This window comes from Aquarana catesbeiana, linkage group LG13 (assembly GCF_042186555.1).
Source record: "Aquarana catesbeiana isolate 2022-GZ linkage group LG13, ASM4218655v1, whole genome shotgun sequence".
In the NCBI taxonomy this organism is placed as follows: Eukaryota; Metazoa; Chordata; class Amphibia; order Anura; family Ranidae; genus Aquarana; species Aquarana catesbeiana.
Genome location: NC_133336.1, coordinates 215,511,130 through 215,536,746, shown reverse-complemented (window position 1 = coordinate 215,536,746; position 25,617 = coordinate 215,511,130). Strand labels below are relative to the sequence as shown.

At 51.7% G+C, this 25,617-nt stretch overlaps 2 protein-coding genes across 2 annotated transcripts in view; both read left to right on the top strand.

The window, feature by feature from the left end:
- The window catches only part of ILF2 (interleukin enhancer binding factor 2), a 341,977-nt gene that overhangs the window by 164,460 nt on the left and 151,900 nt on the right, over positions 1-25,617 (top strand).
- Positions 1-25,617, top strand: part of INTS3 (integrator complex subunit 3) — a 135,842-nt gene that overhangs the window by 56,796 nt on the left and 53,429 nt on the right. Inside the window, exons 4-8 of the mRNA XM_073610440.1 lie at positions 6,279-6,392; positions 8,373-8,457; positions 18,396-18,462; positions 22,963-23,107; positions 23,339-23,468. Coding sequence (XP_073466541.1) covers positions 6,279-6,392; positions 8,373-8,457; positions 18,396-18,462; positions 22,963-23,107; positions 23,339-23,468 — 541 coding nt within the window. The remainder of the gene's footprint in view (positions 1-6,278; positions 6,393-8,372; positions 8,458-18,395; positions 18,463-22,962; positions 23,108-23,338; positions 23,469-25,617) is intronic.

Sequence of the window (25,617 nt, the reverse complement as noted above, 5' to 3'; positions counted from 1 at the left end):
TACACAACAAGACAATACACAGGTACTCACAGACCTACGTGCAATCGCAGAACAGTCGCAGACCTATGTACACTCGCAATACTCAAGTATACAATACACAATACACAAGTACTAACAATCCACACACACTACTCAGACAACACTCATGTACTCACACTACACAGGTACTATGACCCCTGTTATAATCTCCTGTTTTAAACTCTGGTTTTAACTCACCACTTAGAAAAGTTCCACTTGGTATAAGTTCCAGCAATCTCCCAATGAGCAGGCTCAGGATGAGTCCTACACACAAGTGAAAGTAACAGAACAGTGACAAAACTTACGGTGCATTGGGTAGGCCATGTGGCCTGGTAACAAAAATTACCCTGATTTCGACCAAAAGGCCTAGCCCCAGAGGCACGGTGCAGAAGAAACAAGGGGTGATGTGACCTTGTGCAGTTTGCCAGACTCCTAGTGATACTAAGAGCACCTCTGGGGTGCAACTCCCAGAGGGGGTACAGACACTGCAGATTTTCTGCCTTCCTAGCCCATGACCAGACCAGGCAGCACCGTTTAAACCAGGAGGCATTGGACGGACTCCTTGGCTCCCTCTATGCTAAAGGAGTACTCCCAACCTACACCTTATGTGGTTCACACTTATTCGGTTTCCTTGCCTATCAGAATGTCTCCTCGGGGACCCCCATCATACCAGCAGAGATACTTTACAGCCAGCCAATCCTGCCAAAAGGCCAGAACATTGGCGTAGTGACACTGATAAGAACAGATACTACACTTGATCTTAGAAGAAAGGGCCAACTACTCCCATAACCAGAGTTGGACCGAGGGCTAGGCAGGTGGTTGCCTTGAGTGCTTCAGCGGGGGTCGAGTGTCAAGGACTAGCATTCTATGCTGGTGAGCACAGATGTCATTATCCTTAAGTGTGCCAGCTATTTTTTTTTTTTTAATTTAACCCCAGTGAGTTTGTGGTCCGGGTTTACGTGACCAGTGTAGTGTAAAGAACCTGCCTGCTGCTTATTGGAGTAACAAAAGAGTGCAAGTTCTGAGTTTGGCGAGGGAAAGGTTTTGAGGATTCCCACCTTTCGTCCTTGGCAGCTGAAGGAACTTTATGTGGGTGAAAAACAGTGCTCAAGAGCAGAGAACTGAGAAAATATACTACAGCTGCAACAAAAACCAACGAATATCAGTGTGGCAAACAGCGATATTAAAAAATGTAAGTGCGCTTGCAGTAAAATACAAAAATTGGTGACTAAAAAGTGGTCATAGGTGGTACATATGAGAAGGTAAAAAATTGACAAATATAAGTGACAAAATAAAAGTGACAAATAAAAATAAGGATAAGAGTGATTGAAATTACATAAAAAAAAAAAATATACAAGAGAAGTTCATTCGTAAGTCCAAACATTTGATGAGGGCAAGCAGATCCAATGGAGGAAGATCAAGCATCCAGAATTCATCCACCCTTACCCAAAGGGGAAAGAGAGGGGAAGAGGGGGATGTAAAGAGGGTCCCCGAATTAATGGTGAATCCAGAAAACGATAAGACTATGCTCTTACTAGAAACGGTGGACCTCCTGAAGAGCAAGGTCTTACTCGCAGGCAGATAGAGCCCTCTGCAGGGACAAATGGACCTCCAGTTTGTCTGTGTCTTTAAACGTCCATGGCGTTCCGGTGGCAAGCAGACCCAAAATCCCAATCTGAAATGAACGCTCATTGGTCGGGAGGACTGTGAGAGTGTAAAAATCAAAAGGACTCGAATGGTGTAGTAAGTTGAATAAAATTTTTTTATTGCTCAAGGGGAGGGGGTGGGAACACTCTCCGCCATTAAATCACAGATAAAAAATGCCGGCAAGTTAAAACAGTAACGAACGCCCGCGTACCAGGAGAACATGGGGAGTAATAGCGTGATGGCATATAGTGCGTAGCCACGCCTATTTTTTAATATGGCTGAAGGAACTTGTTCCGGCACTGCTGGTAGATACGTTCTTGCCTCCTTGCCGTAAAGGAGGACCTTGCCCTAAAGGAGGACCTTGCCTCCTTGCCCTAAAGGAGAACCTTGCCTCCTTGCCGTAAAGAGGACCTTGCCCTAAAGGAGGACCTTGCCCTAAAGGAGGACCTTGCCTCCTTGCCCTAAAGGAGGACCTTGCCTCCTTGCCCTAAAGGAGGACCTTGCCTCCTTGCCCTAAAGGAGGACCTTGCCTCCTTGCCCTAAAGGAGGACCTTGCCTCCTTGCCCTAAAGGAGGACCTTGCCCTAAAGGAGGACCTTGCCTCCTTGCCCTAAAGGAGAACCTTGCCTCCTTGCCGTAAAGAGGACCTTGCCTTAAAGGAGGACCTTGCCCTAAAGGAGGACCTTGCCTCCTTGCCCTAAAGGAGGACCTTGCCTCCTTGCCCTAAAGGAGGACCTTGCCTCCTTGCCCTAAAGGAGGACCTTGCCTCCTTGCCCTAAAGGAGGACCTTGCCCTAAAGGAGGACCTCGCCTCCTTGCCCTAAAGGAGGACCTCGCCTCCATAAAACCATAATAGCCATTTGTGTGGATCACCCCCGCTATCTCCATCTGACTCTCCCTTCACTACCAACAAATATTGCGTCGTCAAATTACACAGAACTTTACATACATATTGTACATTTCCATCATTCGCTGCCATCAAGAAGCTTACAATCTAAGGTCCCTTACTCACCTTCATATAGATCGCATGACCAATTTAAACAAGAGCCAATTAACCTCCCAGCATGTCTTTGGAGTGCCCAGAGGAGACCCAAGCAAGCACATGGTTGGTGATATCACAATCTCCACCTTGTTCGGTCAGAGAACACCTTTTATTCATTGAGAATGATACAAGTTATTCGCCGAATGCCTGTGCCAAGTGAACGTGCAAACTCCAGGCAGGGTGTGCCTTGGTTGGGATTCGAACCGACAGCCCCCAGTGCTGCCATGTGGAGGTGCTAACCACTTAGTGCTGGCCATGGGTTGGAAGAGGTCCTAGGAGACTATCAAGGGTAAGAGATAATATAAATCCCAGGTATGTGTTGTTTTGTTTAGTGTTGTGCAGTTTAGACTACTGTACATGTTCCATACCTGGCCGATCCCTGCGACAGCTGGAGATTGCCATAGTAGCCACCACTGCTACAGTAATCCTCCCGTATTCCAGGTCCTTTTGCCCTGCTGCATAGTGAACACAGGACTTTGCTCGTTTGGCACTGGCACTATTCAGGGGATGGCTTCTATCCATCTCAATGATTGCAAAGCGTTTTCTGATTGGACAAGGTGGAGAGGCAGGGACGGTGACGTCACACTCTCCACCTCGTCCAGTTAGAGAACACATCGTATTCATTGAGAACGATACAAGATGTTTGCTGAAAGGCTGCCTGTGCCATGTGAGCGCCCCTCTGTGTTGAGTGTGCAGTAGGGCCCAGAAGACCGGGATAATCGGTGTAGTAGCAGCGACCGTTGTGATTCTCCACAGGAACTGGCCCGGTATGGGATATGTCTACTGACGGTGGTCTAAGCAGGACATAACTATGCAAAAGAAAAAAACATGCCTGGGATGCAAAATTTGTGGTCTGGTGACCGATGGTAAATCGTGCTCTTGGCAGCTGATTTGATGCTCCAGTCAGATCGCCTTCCTGGATGGTTTCCGCACTCCCCCGCCGCGCGGTGCCGTTTCTGAAGAAGCTTTTTTCTTTTTGTTTCTGTGTTCATCATCAGATTGGCTGACAACCCATTTGTATCCTGTCACCGATCTCTCCTCTCATCATCTCTTTGTGGAAGATTCCTGACACATGAAAGTTGTTCTGGGATAAATCTCCGCGCTCGCTTTTCTCACCGCCGCTTACCCCCGCAGCGCGATTTCTCCTCCTCCTCCTCTCGTTAGTTTTGGAGTCTATTGTGCATCATGTGGCTGGGTGCCGCAGGTGTCTCTTTGTGCGTCATCCTCCTCCATGCGCTCGCTCATCTTTTAAAGTTCACCTGTCAATTTAAAGTGGAACTCCAGTGGTCAAACCATAAACCAGGCCCCTCCCCCTTTTATAAATATTAATGTTCAAATACTTTACATTAAAATACAACTTTTTTTCATTTTAAAACATAATTTGTGACCACTTTGATCGCTTCCTCCTCCTCTTTCTTTACTGTGTGGTCGAGGAGCAATGGTGGCATCAGGGAATGCACCCGCACTGGGGGGCCACAAGTCCCACAACTCCCCCACACCTCTGCTTGCAATGGGCAGTGCATTCTTTCTGATTTGGGTACCACAGGCACCTCTATGGATGCCATTGACATGCCCAGACAAAAAATGGGCCTAGAGCAAGGAATTTAGAAGCTGTCCCCCAACCCCCCCCCCCCCAAAAAAAAAATTCATTCCCATCAATGTCCTGTAACATCAATCAGGATAGGGGTTCCCCTGCCACCCCCATAGGGCACTCTCCTGGGATGAGACCACCTGTCTCTTGGTTGCTGACTGGGGCACCTCTGACTTCTGGGTGAGAGCTGTCTTGTGACTTCTGGCTGGTGCTCCTCTGACCTCTGGGTGAGACAACCGGTCGCTTCACTCCTGGCTGGGGCACATCTGACCGCTGGGTGAAACCTCCTGTCTCTTGACTCCTTGCTGGGGCTCCCCTGACTCCTGGCTGATCTGTGATCGCTGTTCCCTAAATTGCCCCGTATTTCCACATCTGTGATCAGGTCTGTATTGTTGGTAATCAGTAGATCTAGTAATGCTTTGTTTCTAGTTGGTGCGTCTACCATCTGACCCACGATATTGTCCTGCAAGACATTTAGGAACTGGCAAGCCTTAGATGAATGTGCGGTTCCCTCCACCCAGTCTATGTCTGGATATTTAAAATCCCCCATTATGATAACACTTCCCATCCTTGCTGCTAATCCAAATTGTGATAGGAGATCTGTCTCCACTTCCTCTCTCAGGTTAGGGAGCCTATAGCATACTCCCAGTATTATTTTCCCCTTAGCTTCATCCCTTTGGAGCTCTACCCATAAGGATTCCACCTCCTCCCTAGCTCCCTCAGTGATGTCATCTCTCACATTCACTTGTACATTATTCTTGATATATAGGCATACACCCCCCCCCCCCCTATTTTTACCCTCTCTCTCTCCCTGCGATAAAGCGTATACCCTTGAATGGTTGCCATCCAATCATGAGCTGTGGAACCAGGTCTCTGAAATTCCCACAAAATCCAAATCCTCCTCGTACAACAGTATCTCTAGTTCATCCATCTTGTCCACCATGCTCCTGGCATTGGTGAACATGCCACGTAGTTTAGACCGGTCGCATATTATCCTCTTATTGGGTGTTCCGAGATTGCAACTAGGACTTGTTACTATACTTATCTCAGTTTTAGGTGTTTTAGTCAATCTAACACTAATGCCCCCAATACTACCCTCTGGAATATGTTCCGCGCTGATAATCTCTACCTCTGGACCCTCCCCCCGTCGCCTAGTGTAAAAGCCCCTCTAACTTTTCGGCCATCTTCACTCCCAGCAGATGAGTCGACTCTCCCATGTCGGCAAGCTGTGGCTGTAGGGGAGAAAAAGGAGCGCCGACAACATCTTGGGAGCCTATGAGTGGCGTTACGGTTCCGGGAAATTCCCAGCCATTGTCGGAGCGTTCTTTCCTCTCCCCTGCAGCTGCCGTTGACATGGGATCACATGACCAGAACAGAGTGGCCTGAAAATAGTACATACATCTTTTCTTAGGCAGTTAAGTCGGTGGTGGTGGGGGGACATTTTTAAGACTATTAAAGCTTAAGCTGGAATAAGCCAGCTCGCCCAACCCTCTCCCCCCTTCATTAAATAACTTTCAAATACCTGTAAAAGATCAATCATGTGACCTGTGATGGGGAGCAGCCTCATTCAATTTGACGGCCTCCTTGTAGGACACACCTGTGCTGGGACCACAACGCCTCCCACCTCTAGCTGCAATGGGCGTTACGTTCTTCCTCATTTTGGTGTCACAAGCACCCCTGACAGGGCCAAATGTAATGGGGCCTGAGCAAGTAGTCTACATTCTAGTCTATCCCATGTAATATGGGTGTCAATCAGTGCTGGTGGACACGGGAAACTGCGTCGCTAGTAACACCCATTTTCCACATCAGGACCATCATTGCAGCATCCCCTGTAGGGTTAGGACTACAGCTGCTGAAGCAGTTGCCACTAGAAACTTCTAAGAACCCCTGATTGGCTCCCCTCCACTGTTTTCTATAAGATCTCCTCCCACTTTCTTGTTATTTCCAGCAGAATGAGTGACTCCTTCTTCTCTCTCCCGCAGTGTTACCGCGATCTGGCGCTGGTCAGCAGAGACGGGATGAACATTGTGCTCAACAAAATCAACCAGATCTTAATGGAGAAGTATCTGAAGCTTCAGGACACCTGCCGGACGCAGGTAGGTACATTTTTAGGCATGGAGGCTTCAGACTTTTGCGGTCACTAGACAAATGTATGAATGGCTGTCCGACAACATGGCAGCAATTGTTGTGTGACCTTATGGACACACCTCTCTCAGACAATAGGACGCCCCGGTAGAAGCACTTGAAATGCCCCAGGTGCTGCATCTTCTGGGGGTTCTGATGCTTTTGCTTTCTCATGTGTGAATGATTTTTGGGGTGTCGGACACCTGAGTCTACCATACACCCCCTGACCAGGTGCCCCCCTTACCTCTGCCTTGCAGATCCATCCAACCCTAGTGTGCAACCTCTTCCAACCTGGACCTTCCCCTGGTCCTGCCAGTGCAGTAAGTCCCCATAGGCTTGAATTGAGCTGTATTCCTACACTTGGGATTTTGGGGGAGGATACTCTGTCTACTGGGGGTGGGGGAGGGGGGGGGTCACTCCATGCACACAGGTAGCACCACAGAAGATTGGAGCCAGAAAGAGGTAATCCGGGGGAGGGGAAAAAGGTTAGGAGGCACCTGAGAAGGGGTGGGGGTGGGGGCGGTGTCTGGGTCTGATTAGGATGGACGATGTAAAATGTGGAGGAAATGCCATCATCCCAATTAATACAACTATCAAAGAAGCAACAAAGCATGGAGGGATTTTTTTTTTTTTTTTAGGCACCATTGCATACACTGAATATCTCCAGCGCACACCTAATAATTGTAAAAAAAACACCCAAATTTTATTATACAAAAATTATTTTTATAAAGACCTAAAACCAAGGCTGACATAATAGCTGATCCTCACGCAAGAGAACACACTCCATTCTCCACAGAACATAGATATCAACACATCTTGTACATTATCCAATCTTGTTCGTACCCAACGCATTTCGTTACAATTCTTCCTCAGGAGTGTATATTTGAAATATAGAAATTATTTTTAAAATATCTACATTTAACAGAATACCTAATCCTAGGTAATCCTTAGATAATCTGTTCATCGTTGATAAATGTAGATATAACAAAGTTGTTATAGTTGTTCCTCACGCAAGAGAACACACTCCATTTTCCACAGAACGTGAAAGATATCAACACATCTTGTACATTATGCAATCTTGTGCATACCCAACGCATTTTGTTACAGTTATTCCTCAGGAGTGTACATTTGAAATCTAGGAATTTTTAACATATCTTCATTTAGGGGCGGGGGGGGCTCAACACCCCCCCCCCCCCAAAGCACCTTGTCAAGGGCCTCTTCTCCACAACCCTGGCCGGTGGTCTGCGGGTGGGGAGCTTATTGGAATCCGGAAGCCCCCTTTAATGTACCCCATCTTCATTCACATGGGGGGGGGCCCCCTCTTGTTAAAGGGGGCTTCCAGATTCCGATAAGCCACCTGCCTGCAGACCCCCACAGCCACCGGCCAGGGTTGTTTAGAAGAGGCCCTTGTCCTGGTGCCTTTTGGTTTTCTGTGTCTTTATAAACAAATTTCTGTATATATGAATTGGATGCGTGTTGAACTGCATCCGATTCGCTTTTAACCCCAAAGAAGGGGGTTAAAAGCGCCCGAAAAGCGCTGCTGCCGAAGCGCTTTCCATTGATTTCAATGGGAGGGGGGCGGTTTAGGAGTCGTGTATACACAGCACTCCCGCACCGCCCCAAAGACGCTGCTTGCAGGACTTACTTTTTTCTGTCCGAGCGCACGGCCCCTCAGGAAAGCCTGAGTTTGCAGCCTTGAGAGGCGCTTTACAGGTGCTATTCTTAACGCGAAAACGCCTGAAAAACGCCTTCAGTGTGAAAGGGGTCTAAGTGTCTGCAATGGTGCATCCACACATTGTTGCTTCTTTCGATAGGTTGGGGATTTTCTATAAACGTAAACTTGCCGATGAATGGTAGACGGTAAACACTTTGCTGGCCTCGGCTGTATTTATTCCGATGGCCCGGCCGCTTTTCTCTTGGCACTAACGGGTACGGCGTCCTCTGTTTTGCAGCTGATCTGGTTGGTGCGGGAGCTGGTGAAGAGCAGCGTGCTGGGAGCGGACGGCGTTTGTATGACCTTCATGAAACAAATCGCAGGTGAGTCTTCCACAGCCCACAAATGGTTTTCCTGTGACCCTCATATGGGGTCGCGCAGTTAGAGGAAAGCCGCCATTGTTTTATCATTCTACAGACGGCAGGAGAACATCATCTGCCGGGATTCTCCTTTTTATTATCAGAGTATGAGAGGAGTTTGTGTACGATTCCGTATGATAAAGGACGATGGTGGTTGTTGGTGATCAGACAGAAGCAGATGTAAAGCAGTGATGCTCCCAGCAGCCTTCGCCTTTCAGGAGCGGCGCTTACAGGAGGGATGTGCGCCGAGGCTGCTTGTGTTCTTTGCTGGTGCAGACAAGTTGGCGTCCTCGGGAAACATCCTCAGTATGCTGCTCAAGATGTTCCTGGTCCCCTGGTAATCCCTGCCAGACGCTTCTGACGAGAGAAGACAGAGATGTCACCTTTCATATCAATGATTTCACAGTGCGCCATGTGTGACTTTTAGGAAAGAGATGCTAATTGATACTGGCGGGGCTCTTGATGAACTCATCGCTGCTCTCACATCTGGGAGGAAAGCTGTGATATATATAGACTAGCTTGGCTTCTCTTTGTATCTCCAGGCAAATGTTATATCCCCCGCCATCCCGTCAACATATTCCGAAACCCTGTGATCCTCCATAACTCCTCTTCCGGGAGGCAAGACCTGCAATCCTCCAACGTGGTCGTCTTGTTCCTGCCCCTTGACTGATCTTGTTCCTGCCCCTTGACTGGTCTTGTTCCTGCCCCTTGACTGGTCTTGTTCCTACTCCTTGACTGGTCTTGTTCCTACTCCTTGACTGGTCTTGTTCCTACTCCTTGACTGGTCTTGTTCCTACTCCTTGACTGGTCTTGTTCCTACTCCTTGACTGGTCTTGTTCCTACTCCTTGACTGGTCTTGTTCCTACTCCTTGACTGGTCTTGTTGCTGCCCCTTTGGCCGCTTTTGTGGCTGCCTCTTTGGCCGCTCTTTTCCCTGCCTTTTTGGCCGCTCTTGTCCCTGCCTCTTTGGCCCCTCATGTAGCTGCCCCTTTGGCTGCTTTTGTCGCTGCCCCTTTGGCTGCTTTTGTCGCTGCCCCTTTGGCTGCTTTTGTCGCTGCCCCTTTGGCTGCTTTTGTCGCTGCCCCTTTGGCTGCTTTTGTCGCTGCCCCTTTGGCCGCTTTTGTGGCTGCCTCTTTGGCCGCTCTTTTCCCTGCCTTTTTGGCCGCTCTTGTCCCTGCCTCTTTGGCCCCTCATGTAGCTGCCCCTTTGGCTGCTTTTGTCGCTGCCCCTTTGGCTGCTTTTGTCGCTGCCCCTTTGGCTGCTTTTGTCGCTGCCCCTTTGGCTGCTTTTGTCGCTGCCCCTTTGGCTGCTTTTGTCGCTGCCCCTTTGGCTGCTTTTGTCGCTGCCCCTTTGGCTGCTTTTGTCGCAGCCCCTTTGGCTGCTTTTGTCGCAGCCCCTTTGGCTGCTTTTGTCGCAGCCCCTTTGGCTGCTTTTGTCGCTGCCCCTTTGGCTGCTTTTGTCGCTGCCCCTTTGGCTGCTTATGTCGCTGCCCCTTTGGCTGCTTATGTCGCTGCCCCTTTGGCTGCTTATGTCGCTGCCCCTTTGGCTGCTTATGTCGCTGCCCCTTTGGCTGCTTATGTCGCTGCCCCTTTGGCTGCTTATGTCGCTGCCCCTTTGGCTGCTTATGTCGCTGCCCCTTTGGCTGCTTATGTCGCTGCCCCTTTGGCTGCTTATGTCGCTGCCCCTTTGGCTGCTTATGTCGCTGCCCCTTTGGCTGCTTATGTCGCTGCCCCTTTGGCTGCTTATGTCGCTGCCCCTTTGGCTGCTTATGTCGCTGCCCCTTTGGCTGCTTTTGTCGCTGCCCCTTTGGCTGCTTTTGTCGCTGCCCCTTTGACTGCTTTTGTCGCTGCCCCTTTGGCCGCTTTTGTTGCAGCTCCTTGGGCCCCTCTAGTCTCTGCCCCCTGGGGCCCCTCTAGTCTCTGCCCCCTGGGGCCCCTCTAGTCTCTGCCCCCTGGGGCCCCTCTAGTCTCTGCCCCTTGGGCCCATCTTGTCCCTGCCCCTTGGGCCCCTCTTGTCCCTGCCCCTTGGGCCCCTCTTGTCCCTGCCCCTTGGGCCCCTCTTGTCCCTGCCTCTTGGGCCCCTCTTGTCCCTTGGCCCCTCTTGTCCCTTACCCCCTCTTGTCCCTTACCCCCTCTTGTCCCTTACCCCCTCTTGTCCCTTACCCTTGGCCGCTCTTGTCCCTTACCCTTGGCTGCGCTTGTCCCTTACCCTTTGGCCGCTGTCTGGTCGCTGCCCCTTTGGCCGCTGTCTGGTCGCTGCCCCTTTGGCCGCTGTCTGGTCGCTGCCCCTTTGGCCGCTGTCTGGTCGCTGCCCCTTTGGCCGCTGTCTGGTCGCTGCCCCTTTGGCCGCTGTCTGGTCGCTGCCCCTTTGGCCGCTGTCTGGTCGCTGCCCCTTTGGCCGCTGTCTGGTCGCTGCCCCTTTTGGCCCAAGAAGGTCCCAACCCTCACAGTCAGGACCCAGCACGTCCCATGACCATGCATTTAGATGAAGGGACGAAAGTCCCTAGAGCTGCACATCACACAAAAGCTTTGTGTAAGAAGTGGAAGCGACCTCAGCCTATAACTATGTCCAGACCACACCCCCAATGTGTTTTGCCACAACCACGGGGCTTCATCATGGGGGCAAAACAGCTTGACAACTGATTAATGAAGCCCTGCCAGCACAATGCAGAGTGTTCGTTTTGGTAAACATGAACTCTCCAACCCCCTCCTCTTAACATTACACAGAAGGGAAAGCTAAGTAAGAATTAGGCTTTGTTTCCACAGATTTGCCTGAGTGTGGGCGCGTTTTGTCACGTCACGTGTAGGGCAGACCGTTCATTTCAATGGGCTGCGGAAAAGAAGTCCCACACTCTTTTCCAAAGACACTGCACCGAGCCGCATGGTTCTGCTGTTTGGTGTGCACGAAAACACTGAGCCCTTGCAGATGCGTGGGGGTGTCTTTAACAATTCATGGCAATGTCAATCGTCTACTAAATAGCAACGCATTTCTCTGCGTGTTTCTGCTCCTCAACAGGCAAAAAACTTAACCTGGGCTGGAATAGTAAGCAGCAAAGTTCTGCTGTGTGCATGGGAAGAGGTAACAAATAAATATATAGGAGGTGTTATCCCAATGTGGACGTACACTTTAAGGCTTGAACGTGTTTTTGCCTTCCATCAACTCCCCCCCCCCGGCGGCTAATACAGTGTGACCCCTAACAGGTGTCAGACGTTAATCCATTCTATCAGCCGTGTGTGTGCATCAGGTTTTCATTAATCAAGTACCAATTGTGCAAATGATTGCGGAGTCCATGTATGACGGTCTGACTGTGAATGGAGGTAGATGAGAGCTGTTCATAGGATGCCACATGGAACGTTCACTGTCACACGCTCTCCAGTACGGGCGCCGTTTAGCTTAGACGGGTGTGGGGATTATGCATTGCATGGTACGTTCCCCGGTGACAGCGATTTATAATTCGCCGTGCGATCACTCGAGCACAGACTGTGCCGGCGAGGCGGTTCGGATAACGCTCCGTGTCTAATGTGCTGAGAGAATATTATCACAGATCTGTCACCGGGGAGCTGCTGGGACACGCGGTAATGTGCGATGTAATTACTGAACTGCTTTAATCTCAGGAAAATGACATTCTCTGTGTCTTCTCCCTCTCACCCCTCCTTCCTCCTCGCTACCTTCCTCTCATCCCTCCTTCTTCCTCGCTACCTCCCTCTCACCCCTCCTTCCTCCTCTCTACCTCCCTCTCACCCCTCCTTCCTCCTCGCTACCTCCCTCTCACCCCTCCTTCCTCCTCGCTACCTCCCTCTCACCCCTCCTTCCTCCTCTCTACCGCCCTCACACCCCTCCTTCCTCCTCGCTACCTCCCTCTCACCCCTCCTTCCTCCTCTCTACCTCCCTCACACCCCTCCTTCCTCCTCTCTACCGCCCTCACACCCCTCCTTCCTCCTCGCTACCTCCCTCTCACCCCTCCTTCCTCCTCTCTACCTCCCTCTCACCCCTCCTTCCTCCTCCCTCTCATCCCTCCTTCCTCCTCTCTACCTCCCTCTCACCCCTCCTTCCTCCTCGCTACCTCCCTCTCACCCCTCCTTCCTCCTCTCTACCTCCCTCTCACCCCTCCTTCCCCCACTCTACCTCCTTCTCATCCCTCCTTCCTCCTCTCTACCTCCCTCTCACCCCTCCTTCCTCCTCTCTACCTCCCTCTCACCCCTCCTTCCTCCTCTCTACCTCCCTCTCACCCCTCCTTCCTCCTCTCTACCTCCCTCACCCCTCCTTCCTCCTCTCTACCTCCCTCTCACCCCTCCTTCCTCCTCTCTACCTTCCTCTCACCCCTCCTTCCTCCCCTCTACCACCCTCTCACCCCTCCTTCCTCCTCTCTACCTTCCTCTCATCCCACCTTCCTCCTCTCTACCGTCCACTCACCCCTCCTTCCTCCTCGCTACCTCCTTCTCACCCCCCCTTCCTACCCCTCCTTCCTACCTTCCTCTCATCCCTCCTTCCTCCTCTCTACCGTCCACTCACCCCTCCTTCCTCCTCTCTACCTCCCTCTCACCCCTCCTTCCTCCTCACTACCTCCCTCTCACCCCTCCTTCCTCCTCTCTACCTCCCTCTCATCCCTCCCTCCTCTCTACCTCCCTCTCACCCCTCCTTCCTCCTCTCTACCTCCCTCTCACCCCTCCTTCCTCCTCTCTACCTCCCTCTCACCCCTCCTTCCTCCTCTCTACCTCCCTCTCACCCCTCCTTCCTCCTCTCTACCTCCCTCTCACCCCTCCTTCCTCCTCTCTACCTCCCTCTCACCCCTCCTTCCTCCTCTCTACCTCCCTCTCACCCCTCCTTCCTCCTCTCTACCTCCCTCTCACCCCTCCTTCCTCCTCTCTACCTTCCTCTCATCCCTCCTTCCTCCTCTCTACCTCCCTCTCACCCCTCCATCCTCCTTTCTACTTCCCTGTCACCCCTCCTTCCTCCTCTTTACCTCCCTCTCACCCCTCCTTCCTCCTCTCTACCTCCCTCTCACCCCTCCTTCCTCCTCTCTACCTCCCTCTCACCCCTCCTTCCTCCTCTCTACCTCCCTCTCACCCCTCCTTCCTCCTCTCTACCTCCCTCTCACCCCTCCATCCTCCTTTCTACTTCCCTGTCACCCCTCCTTCCTCCTCTCTACCTCCCTCTCACCCCTCCTTCCTCCTCTATACCTCCCTCTCACCCCTCCTTCCTCCTCTCTACCTCCCTCTCACCCCTCCTTCCTCCTCTCTACCTCCCTCTCACCCCTCCTTCCTCCTCTCTACCTCCCTTTCATCCCTCCTTCCTCCTCTCTACCTCCCTCTCACCCCTCCATCCTCCTTTCTACTTCCCTGTCACCCCTCCTTCCTCCTCTCTACCTCCCTATCACCCCTCCTTCCTCCTCTCTACCTCCCTCTCACCCCTCCTTCCTCCTCGCTACCTTCCTCTCATCCCTCCTTCCTCCTCTCTACCGCCCTCTCACCCCTCCTTCCTCCTCTCTACCTCCCTCTCACCCCTCCTTCCTCCTCGCTACCTCCCTCTCACCCCTCCTTCCTCCTCTCTACCGCCCTCACACCCCTCCTTCCTCCTCTCTACCTCCCTCTCATCCCTCCTTCCTCCTCTCTACTTCCCTCTCACCCCTCCTTCCTCCTCTCTACCGCCCTCACACCCCTCCTTCCTCCTCTCTACCTCCCTCTCATCCCTCCTTCCTCCTCTCTACTTCCCTCTCACCCCTCCTTCCTCCTCTCTACCTCCATCTCACCCCTCCTTCCTCCTCTCTACCTCCCTCTCACCCCTCCTTCCTCCTCGCTACCTCCCTCTCACCCCTCCTTCCTCCTCTCTACCGCCCTCACACCCCTCCTTCCTCCTCTCTACCTCCCTCTCACCCCTCCTTCCTCCTCTCTACCTCCCTCTCACCCCTCCTTCCTCCTCTCTACCTCCCTCTCATCCCTCCTTCCTCCTCTCTACTTCCCTCTCACCCCTCCTTCCTCCTCTCTACCTCCCTCTCACCCCTCCTTCCTCCTCGCTACCTCCCTCTCATCCCTCCTTCCTCCTCTCTACCTCCATCTCACCCCTCCTTCCTCCTCTCTACCTCCCTCTCACCCCTCCTTCCTCCTCTCTACTTCCCTGTCACCCCTCCTTCCTCCTCTCTACCTCCATCTCATCCCTCCTTCCTCCTCTCTACCTCCATCTCATCCCTCCTTCCTCCTCTCTACCTCCATCTCACCCCTCCTTCCTCCTCTCTACCTTCCTCTCACCCCTCCTTCCTCCTCTCTACCTCCCTCTCACCCCTCCTTCCTCCTCTCTACCGCCCTCTCACCCCTCCTTCCTCCTCTCTACCTTCCTCTCATCCCTCCTTCCTCCTCTCTAACGTCCACTCACCCCTCCTTCCTCCTCGCTACCTCCTTCTCACCCCTCCTTCCTACCCCTCCTTCCTCCTCTCTACCTCCTTCTCACCCCTCCTTCCTACCCCTCCTTCCTCCTCTCTACCGCCCTCTCATCCCTCCTTCCTCCTCTCTACCTCCCTCTCACCCCTCCTTCCTCCTCTCTACCTCCCTCTCACCCCTCCTTCCTCCTCTCTACCTCCCTCTCACCCCTCCTTCCTCCTCTCTACCTCCCTCTCACCCCTCCTTCCTCCTCTCTACCGCCCTCTCACCCCTCCTTCCTCCTCTCTACCTTCCTCTCATCCCTCCTTCCTCCTCTCTACCGTCCACTCACCCCTCCTTCCTCCTCGCTACCTCCTTCTCATCCCTCCTTCCTCCTCTCTACCTCCCTCTCACCCCTCCTTCCTCCTCGCTACCTCCCTCTCACCCCTCCTTCCTCCTCGCTACCTTCCTCTCATCCCTCCTTCTTCCTCTCTACCTCCCTCTCACCCCTCCTTCTTCCTCTCTACCTCCCTCTCACCCCTCCTTCCTCCTCTCTACCTCCCTCTCACCCCTCCTTCCTCCTCTCTACCTCCCTCTCATCCCTCCTTCTTCCTCTCTACCTCCCTCTCATCCCTCCTTTCTCCTCTCTACCTCCCTCTCACCCCTCCTTCCTCCTCTCTACCTCCCTCTCACCCCTCCTTCCTCCTCTCTACCGCCCTCACACCCCTCCTTCCTCCTCTCTACCTCCCTCTCACCCCTCCTTCCTCCTCCTCTCTACCGCCCTCACACCCCTCCTTCCTCCTCTCTACCTCCCTCTCACCCCTCCTTCCTCCTCGCTACCTCCCTCTCACCCCTCCTTCCTCCTCTCTACCTCCCTCTCACCCCTCCTCCCTCTCACCCCTCCTTCCTCCTCGCTACCTCCCTCACACCCCTCCTTCCTCCTCTCTACCTCCCTCTCATCCCTCCTACCTTCTCTCTACTTCCCTCTCACCCCTCCCTCCTCCTCTCTACCTCCCTCTCACCCCTCCTTCCTCCTCGCTACCTTCCTCTCATCCCTCCTTCCTCCTCTCTACCGCCCTCACACCCCTCCTTCCTCCTCTCTACCTCCCTCTCATCCCTCCTTCCTCCTCTCTACCTCCATCTCACCCCTCCTTCCTCCTCTCTACCTCCCTCTCACCCCTCCTTCCTCCTCGCTACCTCCCTCTCACCCCTCCTTCCTCCTCTCTACCGCCCTCACACCCCTCCTTCCTCCTCTCTACCTCCCTCTCATCCCTCCTTCCTCCTCTCTACTTCCCTCTCACCCCTCCTTCCTCCTCTCTACCTCCATCTCACCCCTCCTTCCTCCTCTCTACCGCCCTCACACCCCTCCTTCCTCCTCGCTACCTCCCTCTCACCCCTCCTTCCTCCTCGCTACCTCCCTCTCACCCCTCCTTCCTCCTCGCTACCTCCCTCTCATCCCTCCTTCCTCCTCTCTACTTCCCTCTCACCCCTCCTTCCTCCTCTCTACCTCCCTCTCACCCCTCCTTCCTCCTCTCTACCTCCCTCTCACCCCTCCTTCCTCCTCTCTACCTCCCTCTCACCCCTCCTTCCTCCTCTCTACCTCCCTCTCACCCCTCCTTCCTCCTCTCTACCTCCCTCTCACCCCTCCTTCCTCCTCTCTACCCCCCTCACACCCCTCCTTCCTCCTCGCTACCTCCCTCTCATCCCTCCTTCCTCCTCTCTACCTCCATCTCACTCCTCCTTCCTCCTCTCTACCTCCTTTCTCACCCCTCCTTCCTCCTCTCTACCTCCCTCTCACCCCTCCTTCCTCCTCTCTACCTCCCTCTCACCCCTCCTTCCTCCTCTACTTCCCTGTCACCCCTCCTTCCTCCTCTCTACCTCCCTCTCACCCCTCCTTCCTCCTCTCTACCTCCCTCTCACCCCTCCTTCCTCCTCTCTACCTCCCTCTCACCCCTCCTTCCTCCTCTCTACCGCCCTCTCACCCCTCCTTCCTCCTCTCTACCGCCCTCTCACCCCTCCTTCCTCCTCTCTACCGCCCTCTCATCCCTTCTTCCTCCTCTCTACCGTCCACTCACCCCTCCTTCCTCCTCGCTACCTCCTTCTCACCCCTCCTTCCTACCCCTCCTTCCTCCTCTCTACCGCCCTCTCATCCCTCCTTCCTCCTCTCTACCTCCCTCTCATCCCTCCTTCCTCCTCTCTACCTCCCTCTCACCCCTCCTTCCTCCTCTCTACCCCCCTCACACCCCTCCTTCCTCCTCGCTACCTCCCTCTCATCCCTCCTTCCTCCTCTCTACCTCCATCTCACTCCTCCTTCCTCCTCTCTACCTCCTTTCTCACCCCTCCTTCCTCCTCTCTACCTCCCTCTCACCCCTCCTTCCTCCTCTCTACCTCCCTCTCACCCCTCCTTCCTCCTCTACTTCCCTGTCACCCCTCCTTCCTCCTCTCTACCTCCCTCTCACCCCTCCTTCCTCCTCTCTACCTCCCTCTCACCCCTCCTTCCTCCTCTCTACCTCCCTCTCACCCCTCCTTCCTCCTCTCTACCGCCCTCTCACCCCTCCTTCCTCCTCTCTACCTTCCTCTCATCCCTTCTTCCTCCTCTCTACCGTCCACTCACCCCTCCTTCCTCCTCGCTACCTCCTTCTCACCCCTCCTTCCTACCCCTCCTTCCTCCTCTCTACCGCCCTCTCATCCCTCCTTCCTCCTCTCTACCTCCCTCTCATCCCTCCTTCCTCCTCTCTACCTCCCTCTCACCCCTCCTTCCTCCTCTCTACCTCCCTCTCACCCCTCCTTCCTCCTCTCTACCGCCTTCTCACCCCTCCTTCCTCTTCTCTACCGCCTTCTCACCCCTCCTTCCTCCTCTCTACCGCCTTCTCACCCCTCCTTCCTCCTCTCTACCGCCTTCTCACCCCTCCTTCCTCCTCTCTACCTTCCTCTCATCCCTCCTTCCTCCTCTCTACCGTCCACTCACCCCTCCTTCCTCCTCGCTACCTCCTTCTCACCCCTCCTTCCTACCCCTCCTTCCTCCTCTCTACCGCCCTCTCATCCCTCCTTCCTCCTCTCTACCTCCCTCTCATCCCTCCTTCCTCCTCTCTACCTCCCTCTCATCCCTCCTTCCTCCTCTCTACCTCCCTCTCATCCCTCCTTCCTCCTCTCTACCTCCCTCTCACCCCTCCTTCCTCCTCTCCACCTCCCTCTCACCCCTCCTTCCTCCTCGCTACCTCCCTCTCACCCCTCCTTCCTCCTCGCTACCTCCCTCTCACCCCTCCTTCCTCCTCGCTACCTCCCTCTCACCCCTCCTTCCTCCTCGCTACCTCCCTCTCACCCCTCCTTCCTCCTCTCTACCTCCCTCTCACCCCTCCTTCCTCCTCTCTACCGCCCTCTCACCCCTCCTTTCTCCTCTCTACCGCCCTCTCACCCCTCCTTTCTCCTCTCTACCGCCCTCTCACCCCTCCTTCCTCCTCTCTACCGCCCTCTCACCCCTCCTTCCTCCTCTCTACCGCCCTCTCACCCCTCCTTCCTCCTCTCTACTTCCCTCTTCTTCCATATACAGGGGGCGACATTACTGCCAAGAATATTTGGCTGTCTGAAAGTGTGCTGGATATCCTGATGGAGCAGAGGTAAGTCTCCTTACAGCTGATGTCACTGGTTTCTAGTGAATGGATAGGCTGCATTCTCAGTGATGTCATCTCTCTCTAGTGAATGGATAGGCTGCATTCTCAGTGATGTCATCTCTCTCTAGTGAATGGATAGGCTGCATTCTCAGTGATGTCATCTCTCTCTAGTGAATGGATAGGCTGCATTCTCAGTGATGTCATCTCTCTCTAGTGATTGGATAGGATGCATTCTCAGTGATGTCATCGCTCTCTAGTGATTGGATAGGCTGCATTCTCAGTGATATCACCGCTCTCTAGTGATTGGATAGGCTGCATTCTCAGTGATGTCACCGCTCTCTAGTGAATGGATAGGCTGCATTCTCAGTGATGTCATCGCTCTCTAGTGAATGGATAGGCTGCATTCTCAGTGATGTCATCGCTCTCTAGTGATTGGATAGGCTGCATTCTCAGTGATGTCACCGCTCTCTAGTGATTGGATAGGATGCATTCTCAGTGATGTCACCGGTCTCTAGTGATTGGATAGGCTGCATTCTCAGTGATGTCACCGCTCTCTAGTGATTGGATAGGATGCATTCTCAGTGATGTCACCGGTCTCTAGTGAATGGATAGGCTGCATTCTCAGTGATGTCACCGCTCTCTAGTGAATGGTGGATTTGCAAAAAATTATCTTTTAGTGGAGTTTTGCTTTATCATCACCTGAGAGGGGCGCTCCCACCCTGCATGCCTCACTGACTCTCTTTTTCATTTTAGAATAGAACTGGCGGGTACAATGATGATGTTATTTTTATTAGGAAAGGAATGTTCATAATTCTTATAATTATGTTTTATTAAGCAGCCTCAGACGTCCCCGAAATAGTTTTCACAACATTCGCTGCCTTCCAGCCGGGTTATATCGGGCAGATTTCTGTCCCGTGCGCTAAGAGCTCTGTGCTCTTCACAGTAGGGGCCCAAATATGTACATATAGGTTCATCTCATGGCTAGTCAGTAAAAGGCACCCTTTAACCTCTTCCTGCCTATGATCTCTAAAACTGTTTATCAACACCCAACATATGCGATATGCTAGGGATACCTTTAAAAACCACCCCCCCTTCCTGGCTGACAGCTTACTCCCCCCCCCCCCCCCCCACACACACACACACACACACACTAATGGTTCGGGGCAGTGTGCATCTGTTTATTACTGCCATTGACTCATACAGTTATAGTATTAAAAAGAATAATTAAAAAAACAGCTTGTAGAGGTCACCACAACCTGTAGACGCCAATGTTCCTCTATTTAATACTGTCATTGACTCATACAGTTATAGTATTAAAAAAAATAATGAATGCAAAATTGGCTTGCAGAGGTCACCACAACCTGTAGATGGCAGTGTGCCTCAGTTTAATACTGTCATTGACTTATACAGTTATAGTATTAACAAGAATATTAAAAAAAACTTGGCTTGAAGTGGTCTCCACAGCCTGAAAATGCCAATGTGCCTCTGTTTAATCTGTCATTGGCTCGTACAGTTATAGTATTAAAAAGAATAATTTAAATAAACAGCTTGCACAGGTCACCACAACCTGCAGACGGCAATGTGCATTTATTTAATACTGTAATTGACTCATACAGTTATAGTATTAAAAATAATTATGAATAAAAAATTGGCTTGCAGAGTTTACCACAGCCTGTAGATGGCAGTTTGCCACGGTTTAATACTGTCATTAACTCATACAGTTATGAATAAAAAAACTGCAGACGGCAATGTACATTTATTTAATACTGTCATTGACTCATACAGTTATAGTATTAAAAAGAATACCGTATTTATCGGCGTATAACATGCATTTTTTCCCCCTGAAAATAGGGTACAAATCTTGGGTGCGTGTTATACGCCGATATAGGCTGCCTTAGAGGGAAAGGAGGGGGCGAGCGCCACCAGATTAGACAGAGCCGGATCTCCTGTGTGCTCATCTTGCAGTCACGCCCAGTCCAGCCTCCTGGACGGCTCATAGAATTGATGTCACATGTCCCAGCGTTGGACTGCTGTTTTGTCCATCATAGGAGGCGGGACTGGGTGTGACACAGAGTATACAGGAGATCTGGCTCTGTCTAATCTGGCACTGAGCAGGCTGCAATGATGGGCACTGGCGAGGCTGCAATGATGGGCACTGGCGAGGCTGCAATGATGGGCACTGGCGAGGCTGCAATGATGGGCACTGGCGAGGCTGCAATGATGGGCACTGGCGAGGCTGCAATGATGGGCACTGGCGAGGCTGCAATGATGGGCACTGGCGAGGCTGCAATGATGGGCACTGGCGAGGCTGCAATGATGGGCACTGGCGAGGCTGAAAAATGGGCACTGGCGAGGCTGAAATGATGGGCACTGGCGAGGCTGCAATGATGGGCACTGGCGAGGCTGCAATGATGGGCACTGGCGAGGCTGCAATGATGGGCACTGGCGAGGCTGCAATGATGGGCACTGGCGAGGCTGCAATGATGGGCACTGGCGAGGCTGCAATGATGGGCACTGGCGAGGCTGCAATGATTGGCACTTCAAAAGCTCTTAATGGGCTTCAATTTTTGTTTTTTCCTGAAACCTCCCTCCTAAAATTAAGGTGCGTGTTATACGCTGATAAATACGGTAATTAATAAAATTCAGTTTGTAGTTGTTACCACAGCCTGTAGATAGATGGCAGTGTTCCTCAGTTTATTACTGTCATTAACACAACCTGTAGACAGCAATGTGCCTTTATTTAATACTGTCATTGACTCATACAGTTATAATACTAAAAAAAAAAAGTGTGTATATATATATATATATATATATATATATATATATATATATATATATATATATATATATATATATCACACATTACATCCTCCCCAGCACCCTGGTCCCCTCTGCACTTGCCTCCCAGCCTTGATTACCTTCTTCTTCCCACGCAGCCGGTGCGGTGGTGTGGGCATCTGAAAAGCTCAGTACACCGCAGACAAGAATGTAAAAAAAGAAAAAAAAAAAAAAAACCTGCGCTGAAGAGCAATTAAAGATACTAGACTGCAGCTGCAACAAAGAAAACACCAATATCAGTGTAGTGAGCCAAAGCAAATAAAAATAAGTGCGCTTACAGTCAAATAATTACAACCCAAATTAATATGTTGCTAACATAAGTGAATAAATTAAATACATATATATTAATAAATCAGATACCCAAAATGAAAAAGTGCTGAAAAAACAATCAAGTGAATGAATTAAGTGCTCATACGTAATAGAACATATAAATAAATATATAAATATAGAGTGAATAAATGTGAAAAGCAGATACAAAATCAAATCTCATAGATAATGATGGTGAATAAAGTCCATTCAAGAACAGCTCAGTAGAGGTATATCAGTCTCATGAAGGAAAAGTCACAGATCCACACTTCATTGGAGACAGCCAGTATAGGTGGAGAGAAGAAAGATGATGTGAAGGGAAATCCAAACAGACAGTGAGTCCGGAGGGCTCTATAGGTGGACCCTTACCAGGAATGGTGGACCTCCTTGATAGTGAGGTCTTGTATGCATGCGGGGACAGCTGGATGGTAACGTCCGACTCGGCTGATGAATGAAGCGTTCCAACAGGGGACGAATCCAACCCGTCTACCTGGAGGGGGGCACCCACTAGACCCGAAGGTCGTAGGTAAAAAGGAAGCAAAAAAGGGGCTCCAGTGGTGTAGTACGGTTTAAAAATATTTGTAGACTGGGCAGAAAGAACTAGTTAAAACCAGCCGGCATATAAAAAAGCCAACACCCGTGCAGACATGGGGTGAACGGCGTGATGGCGTACAGTGCGTAGCCACGCCCTACATGTTTCGTCATAAATGACGTCTTCAAAGGGGACCCTTTGAAGACGTCATTTATGACGAAACAGATTTGATTTTGTATCTGCTTTTCACATTTATTCACTCTATATTTATATGTTCTATTACGTATGAGCACTTAATTCATTCACTTGATTGTTTTTTCAGCACTTTTTCATTTTGGGTATCTGATTTATTAATATATATGTATTTATTCACTTATGTTAGCAACATATTAATTTGGATTGTAATTTATTTGACTGTAAGCGCACTTAATTTTATTTGCTTTACACCACAGACAAGGGCTGTTTTACGTCATGGTGGTGAGTGGGCACTGGTCAGTGCTGGCACGCGACCAACGCTGACCAATGAGAATCGCTTTGCGTCACCCTGGAAGAAAGAAGGGGTACAGAAGAGCCTGGCTTTCAAATCCCCAGAGCTGCTACACCAGCTAGTGTGGGGCAGTGAAAGGTTGTCATTCAAGGGGGTAAGTGCAGCGGGTACTGGGGTGCGGGGGAGGGTGCTGCGAGTTTCATGTTGTGTGAAAAAGCGAATTAACCCTTTACCTGGAGTTGTAATATTGCATTGAGGAATGGAGAAGCTAGAGAAGGTGAAATGTGGAGCGATGGTTGGGAAGCTCTGTTGGGGATTTACTATTTTCTGGTATCGTCTGCAGAGAGTGGGTCATGAAGAGCAGCATCCTGATCGCCATGTCGGTGTACACCTACCTGCGTCTGATTGTCGACCACCACGGGACCCCTCAGCTGCTGGTTCTACGACAGAAGGAGGTGGACTTCTGTATCATGCTGCTACGAGAGCGGGTAGGTGCCCCCTCCTCCATCTTACCTAAAGTCAAACTCTTTACATAAAAGCAGGAGGTGCAGAAACCAGAGAACAGGACTGGTGTCTGCTTTTATCAGGACAGGAAGTGAGAGAAAATCTCCTCCCATATTACATCACTGAGTAGCACAGAATGAAGATCCGTTTCTTCCTGTACAGGCGGCTCAATGCCTTAGAAGCCCTCTAATTCCTCTCCTCTCTGTTCCCTGCAGTATATGGACTGCTACATGATTGGTCGGGACCTGGTCCGCCTCCTGCAGAATGTGGCGCGGATCCCGGAGTTTGACCTGCTGTGGAAGGATATGCTGCACAATCCGCAGGCCCTGAGCCCCCAGTTCACAGGTATGTCCCCCCCCCTCCACACCCAGTCCTTCATTTTTATAAAGAGAAGTGTACGGGACTAATAAAGGGAAGCTGCTGGATGGGCGGTAAATGTACAGGCAAGCTGCATGGAAGGTGTTAGGAGTATAAAGAGAAGGTGCTGGGGGGCAGTATTAATAAAGAGAAGGTGCAGGGGGGCAGTATTAATAAAGAGAAGGTGCAGGGGGGCAGTAGTAATAAAGAGCAGGTGCAGGGGGGGCAGTAGTAATAAAGAGAAGCTTCATTGTAGGTGGTACTTATAATGAGATGGTGCAGGGTAGATGGTACTTAAAAAGAAAAGGTGCAGGGTGGGCGGTACTTCTCAAGAGAGGGTGCACAGTGGGCGGTACTTCGAAAGAGGGTGGGCGGTACTTCTCAAGAGAGGGTGGGCGGTACTTCTCAAGAGAGGGTGGGCGGTACTTCTCAAGAGAGGGTGGGCGGTACTTCTCAAGAGAGGGTGGGCGGTACTTCTCAAGAGAGGGTGGGCGGTACTTCTCAAGAGAGGGTGGGCGGTACTTCTCAAGAGAGGGTGGGCGGTACTTCTCAAGAGAGGGTGGGCGGTACTTCTCAAGAGAGGGTGGGCGGTACTTCTCAAGAGAGGGTGGGCGGTACTTCTCAAGAGAGGGTGGGCGGTACTTCTCAAGAGAGGGTGGGCGGTACTTCTCAAGAGAGGGTGGGCGGTACTTCTCAAGAGAGGGTGGGCGGTACTTCTCAAGAGAGGATGGGTGGTAAGTCTCAAAAGAGGGTGGGTGGTACTTCTCAGGAGAGGGTGGGCGGTACTTCGAAAGGGAGGGTGGGCGGTACTTCGAAAGGGAGGGTGGGCGGTACTTCGAAAGGGAGGGTGGGCGGTACTTCTCAAGAGAGGGTGGGCGGTACTTCTCAAGAGAGGGTGGGCGGTACTTCTCAAGAGAGGGTGGGCGGAACTTCTCAAGAGAGGGTGGGCGGAACTTCTCAAGAGAGGGTGGGCGGTACTTCTCAAGAGAGGGTGGGCGGTACTTCTCAAGAGAGGGTGGGCGGTACTTCTCAAGAGAGGGTGGGCGGTACTTCTCAAGAGAGGGTGGGCGGTACTTCTCAAGAGAGGGTGGGCGGTACTTCTCAAGAGAGGGTGGGCGGTACTTCTCAAGAGAGGGTGGGCGGTACTTCTCAAGAGAGGGTGGGCGGTACTTCTATAGAGTGTGCACGGTGGGTGAAATTTATCCACTTGCCCTTCCGGCACTTTCACCCCCTTCCTGCCCAGGCCAATTCCCAGCTTTCAGCCCTGTCACACTTTGAATGACAATTACTCAGTCATACAACACTGTACACATAGGACATTTTGATCATTTTTTTTACACAAATAGATCGATCTTTTGGTGGAATGTAATCACAACGGGGGGGGGGGGGTTTATCTCTTGCTAAACAAGCAAAAAAGACCCAAAATTTGGGGAAACCCCCCCCCCATTTTTCTTCATTTTTGTTATAAAATTTTGTAAATGTGTAATTTTTTAACTTTGCTGATTGGCAGTGATGGGCGGCACTGATGGGTGGCACTGATTATCAGTGTAGATGTCCTCTTGTCAGCGTGTAGGAAGGAATGCCGATAACCGGTCAGTATGTTTACATTGGACACAGCTGATCACTTGGTAAAGAGCCACTGTGATTGGCTGTTTTCCCTGATCTGTAATCACCTGTGTTTGAAGGACACAGTGATCACAGAGCGCGCTGGTTGCGCCCTGCAGGGGGGGCCCGGTTCTTGGAGGACATGAACAGACGCCCTCCCAGAACTGGAGGACCGCGCTGTAGCTGTCATTCGGATGTAGTGAGGTCGGGAAGTGGTTATAAAGAGAAGGTGGGCGGGAGAAACTCTCCCTCAGCTTAGTGAGGCGGTCTCTGTTCTCTGCGTCAGTTACACCCTCAGGGCGATGTACTGTGCCCCCTGACCGGTGTTGGCTCTGTGCTCACCCTCAGGGCGGTGTACTGTGCCCCCGGACCGGTGTTGGCTCTGTGCTCACCCTCAGGGCGGTGTACTGTGCCCCCTGACCCGTGTTGGCTCTGTGCTCACCCTCAGGGAGATGTACTGTGCCCCCTGACCGGTGTTGGCTCTGTGCTCACCCTCAGGGTGGTGTACTGTGCCCTCTGACCCCTGTTGGCT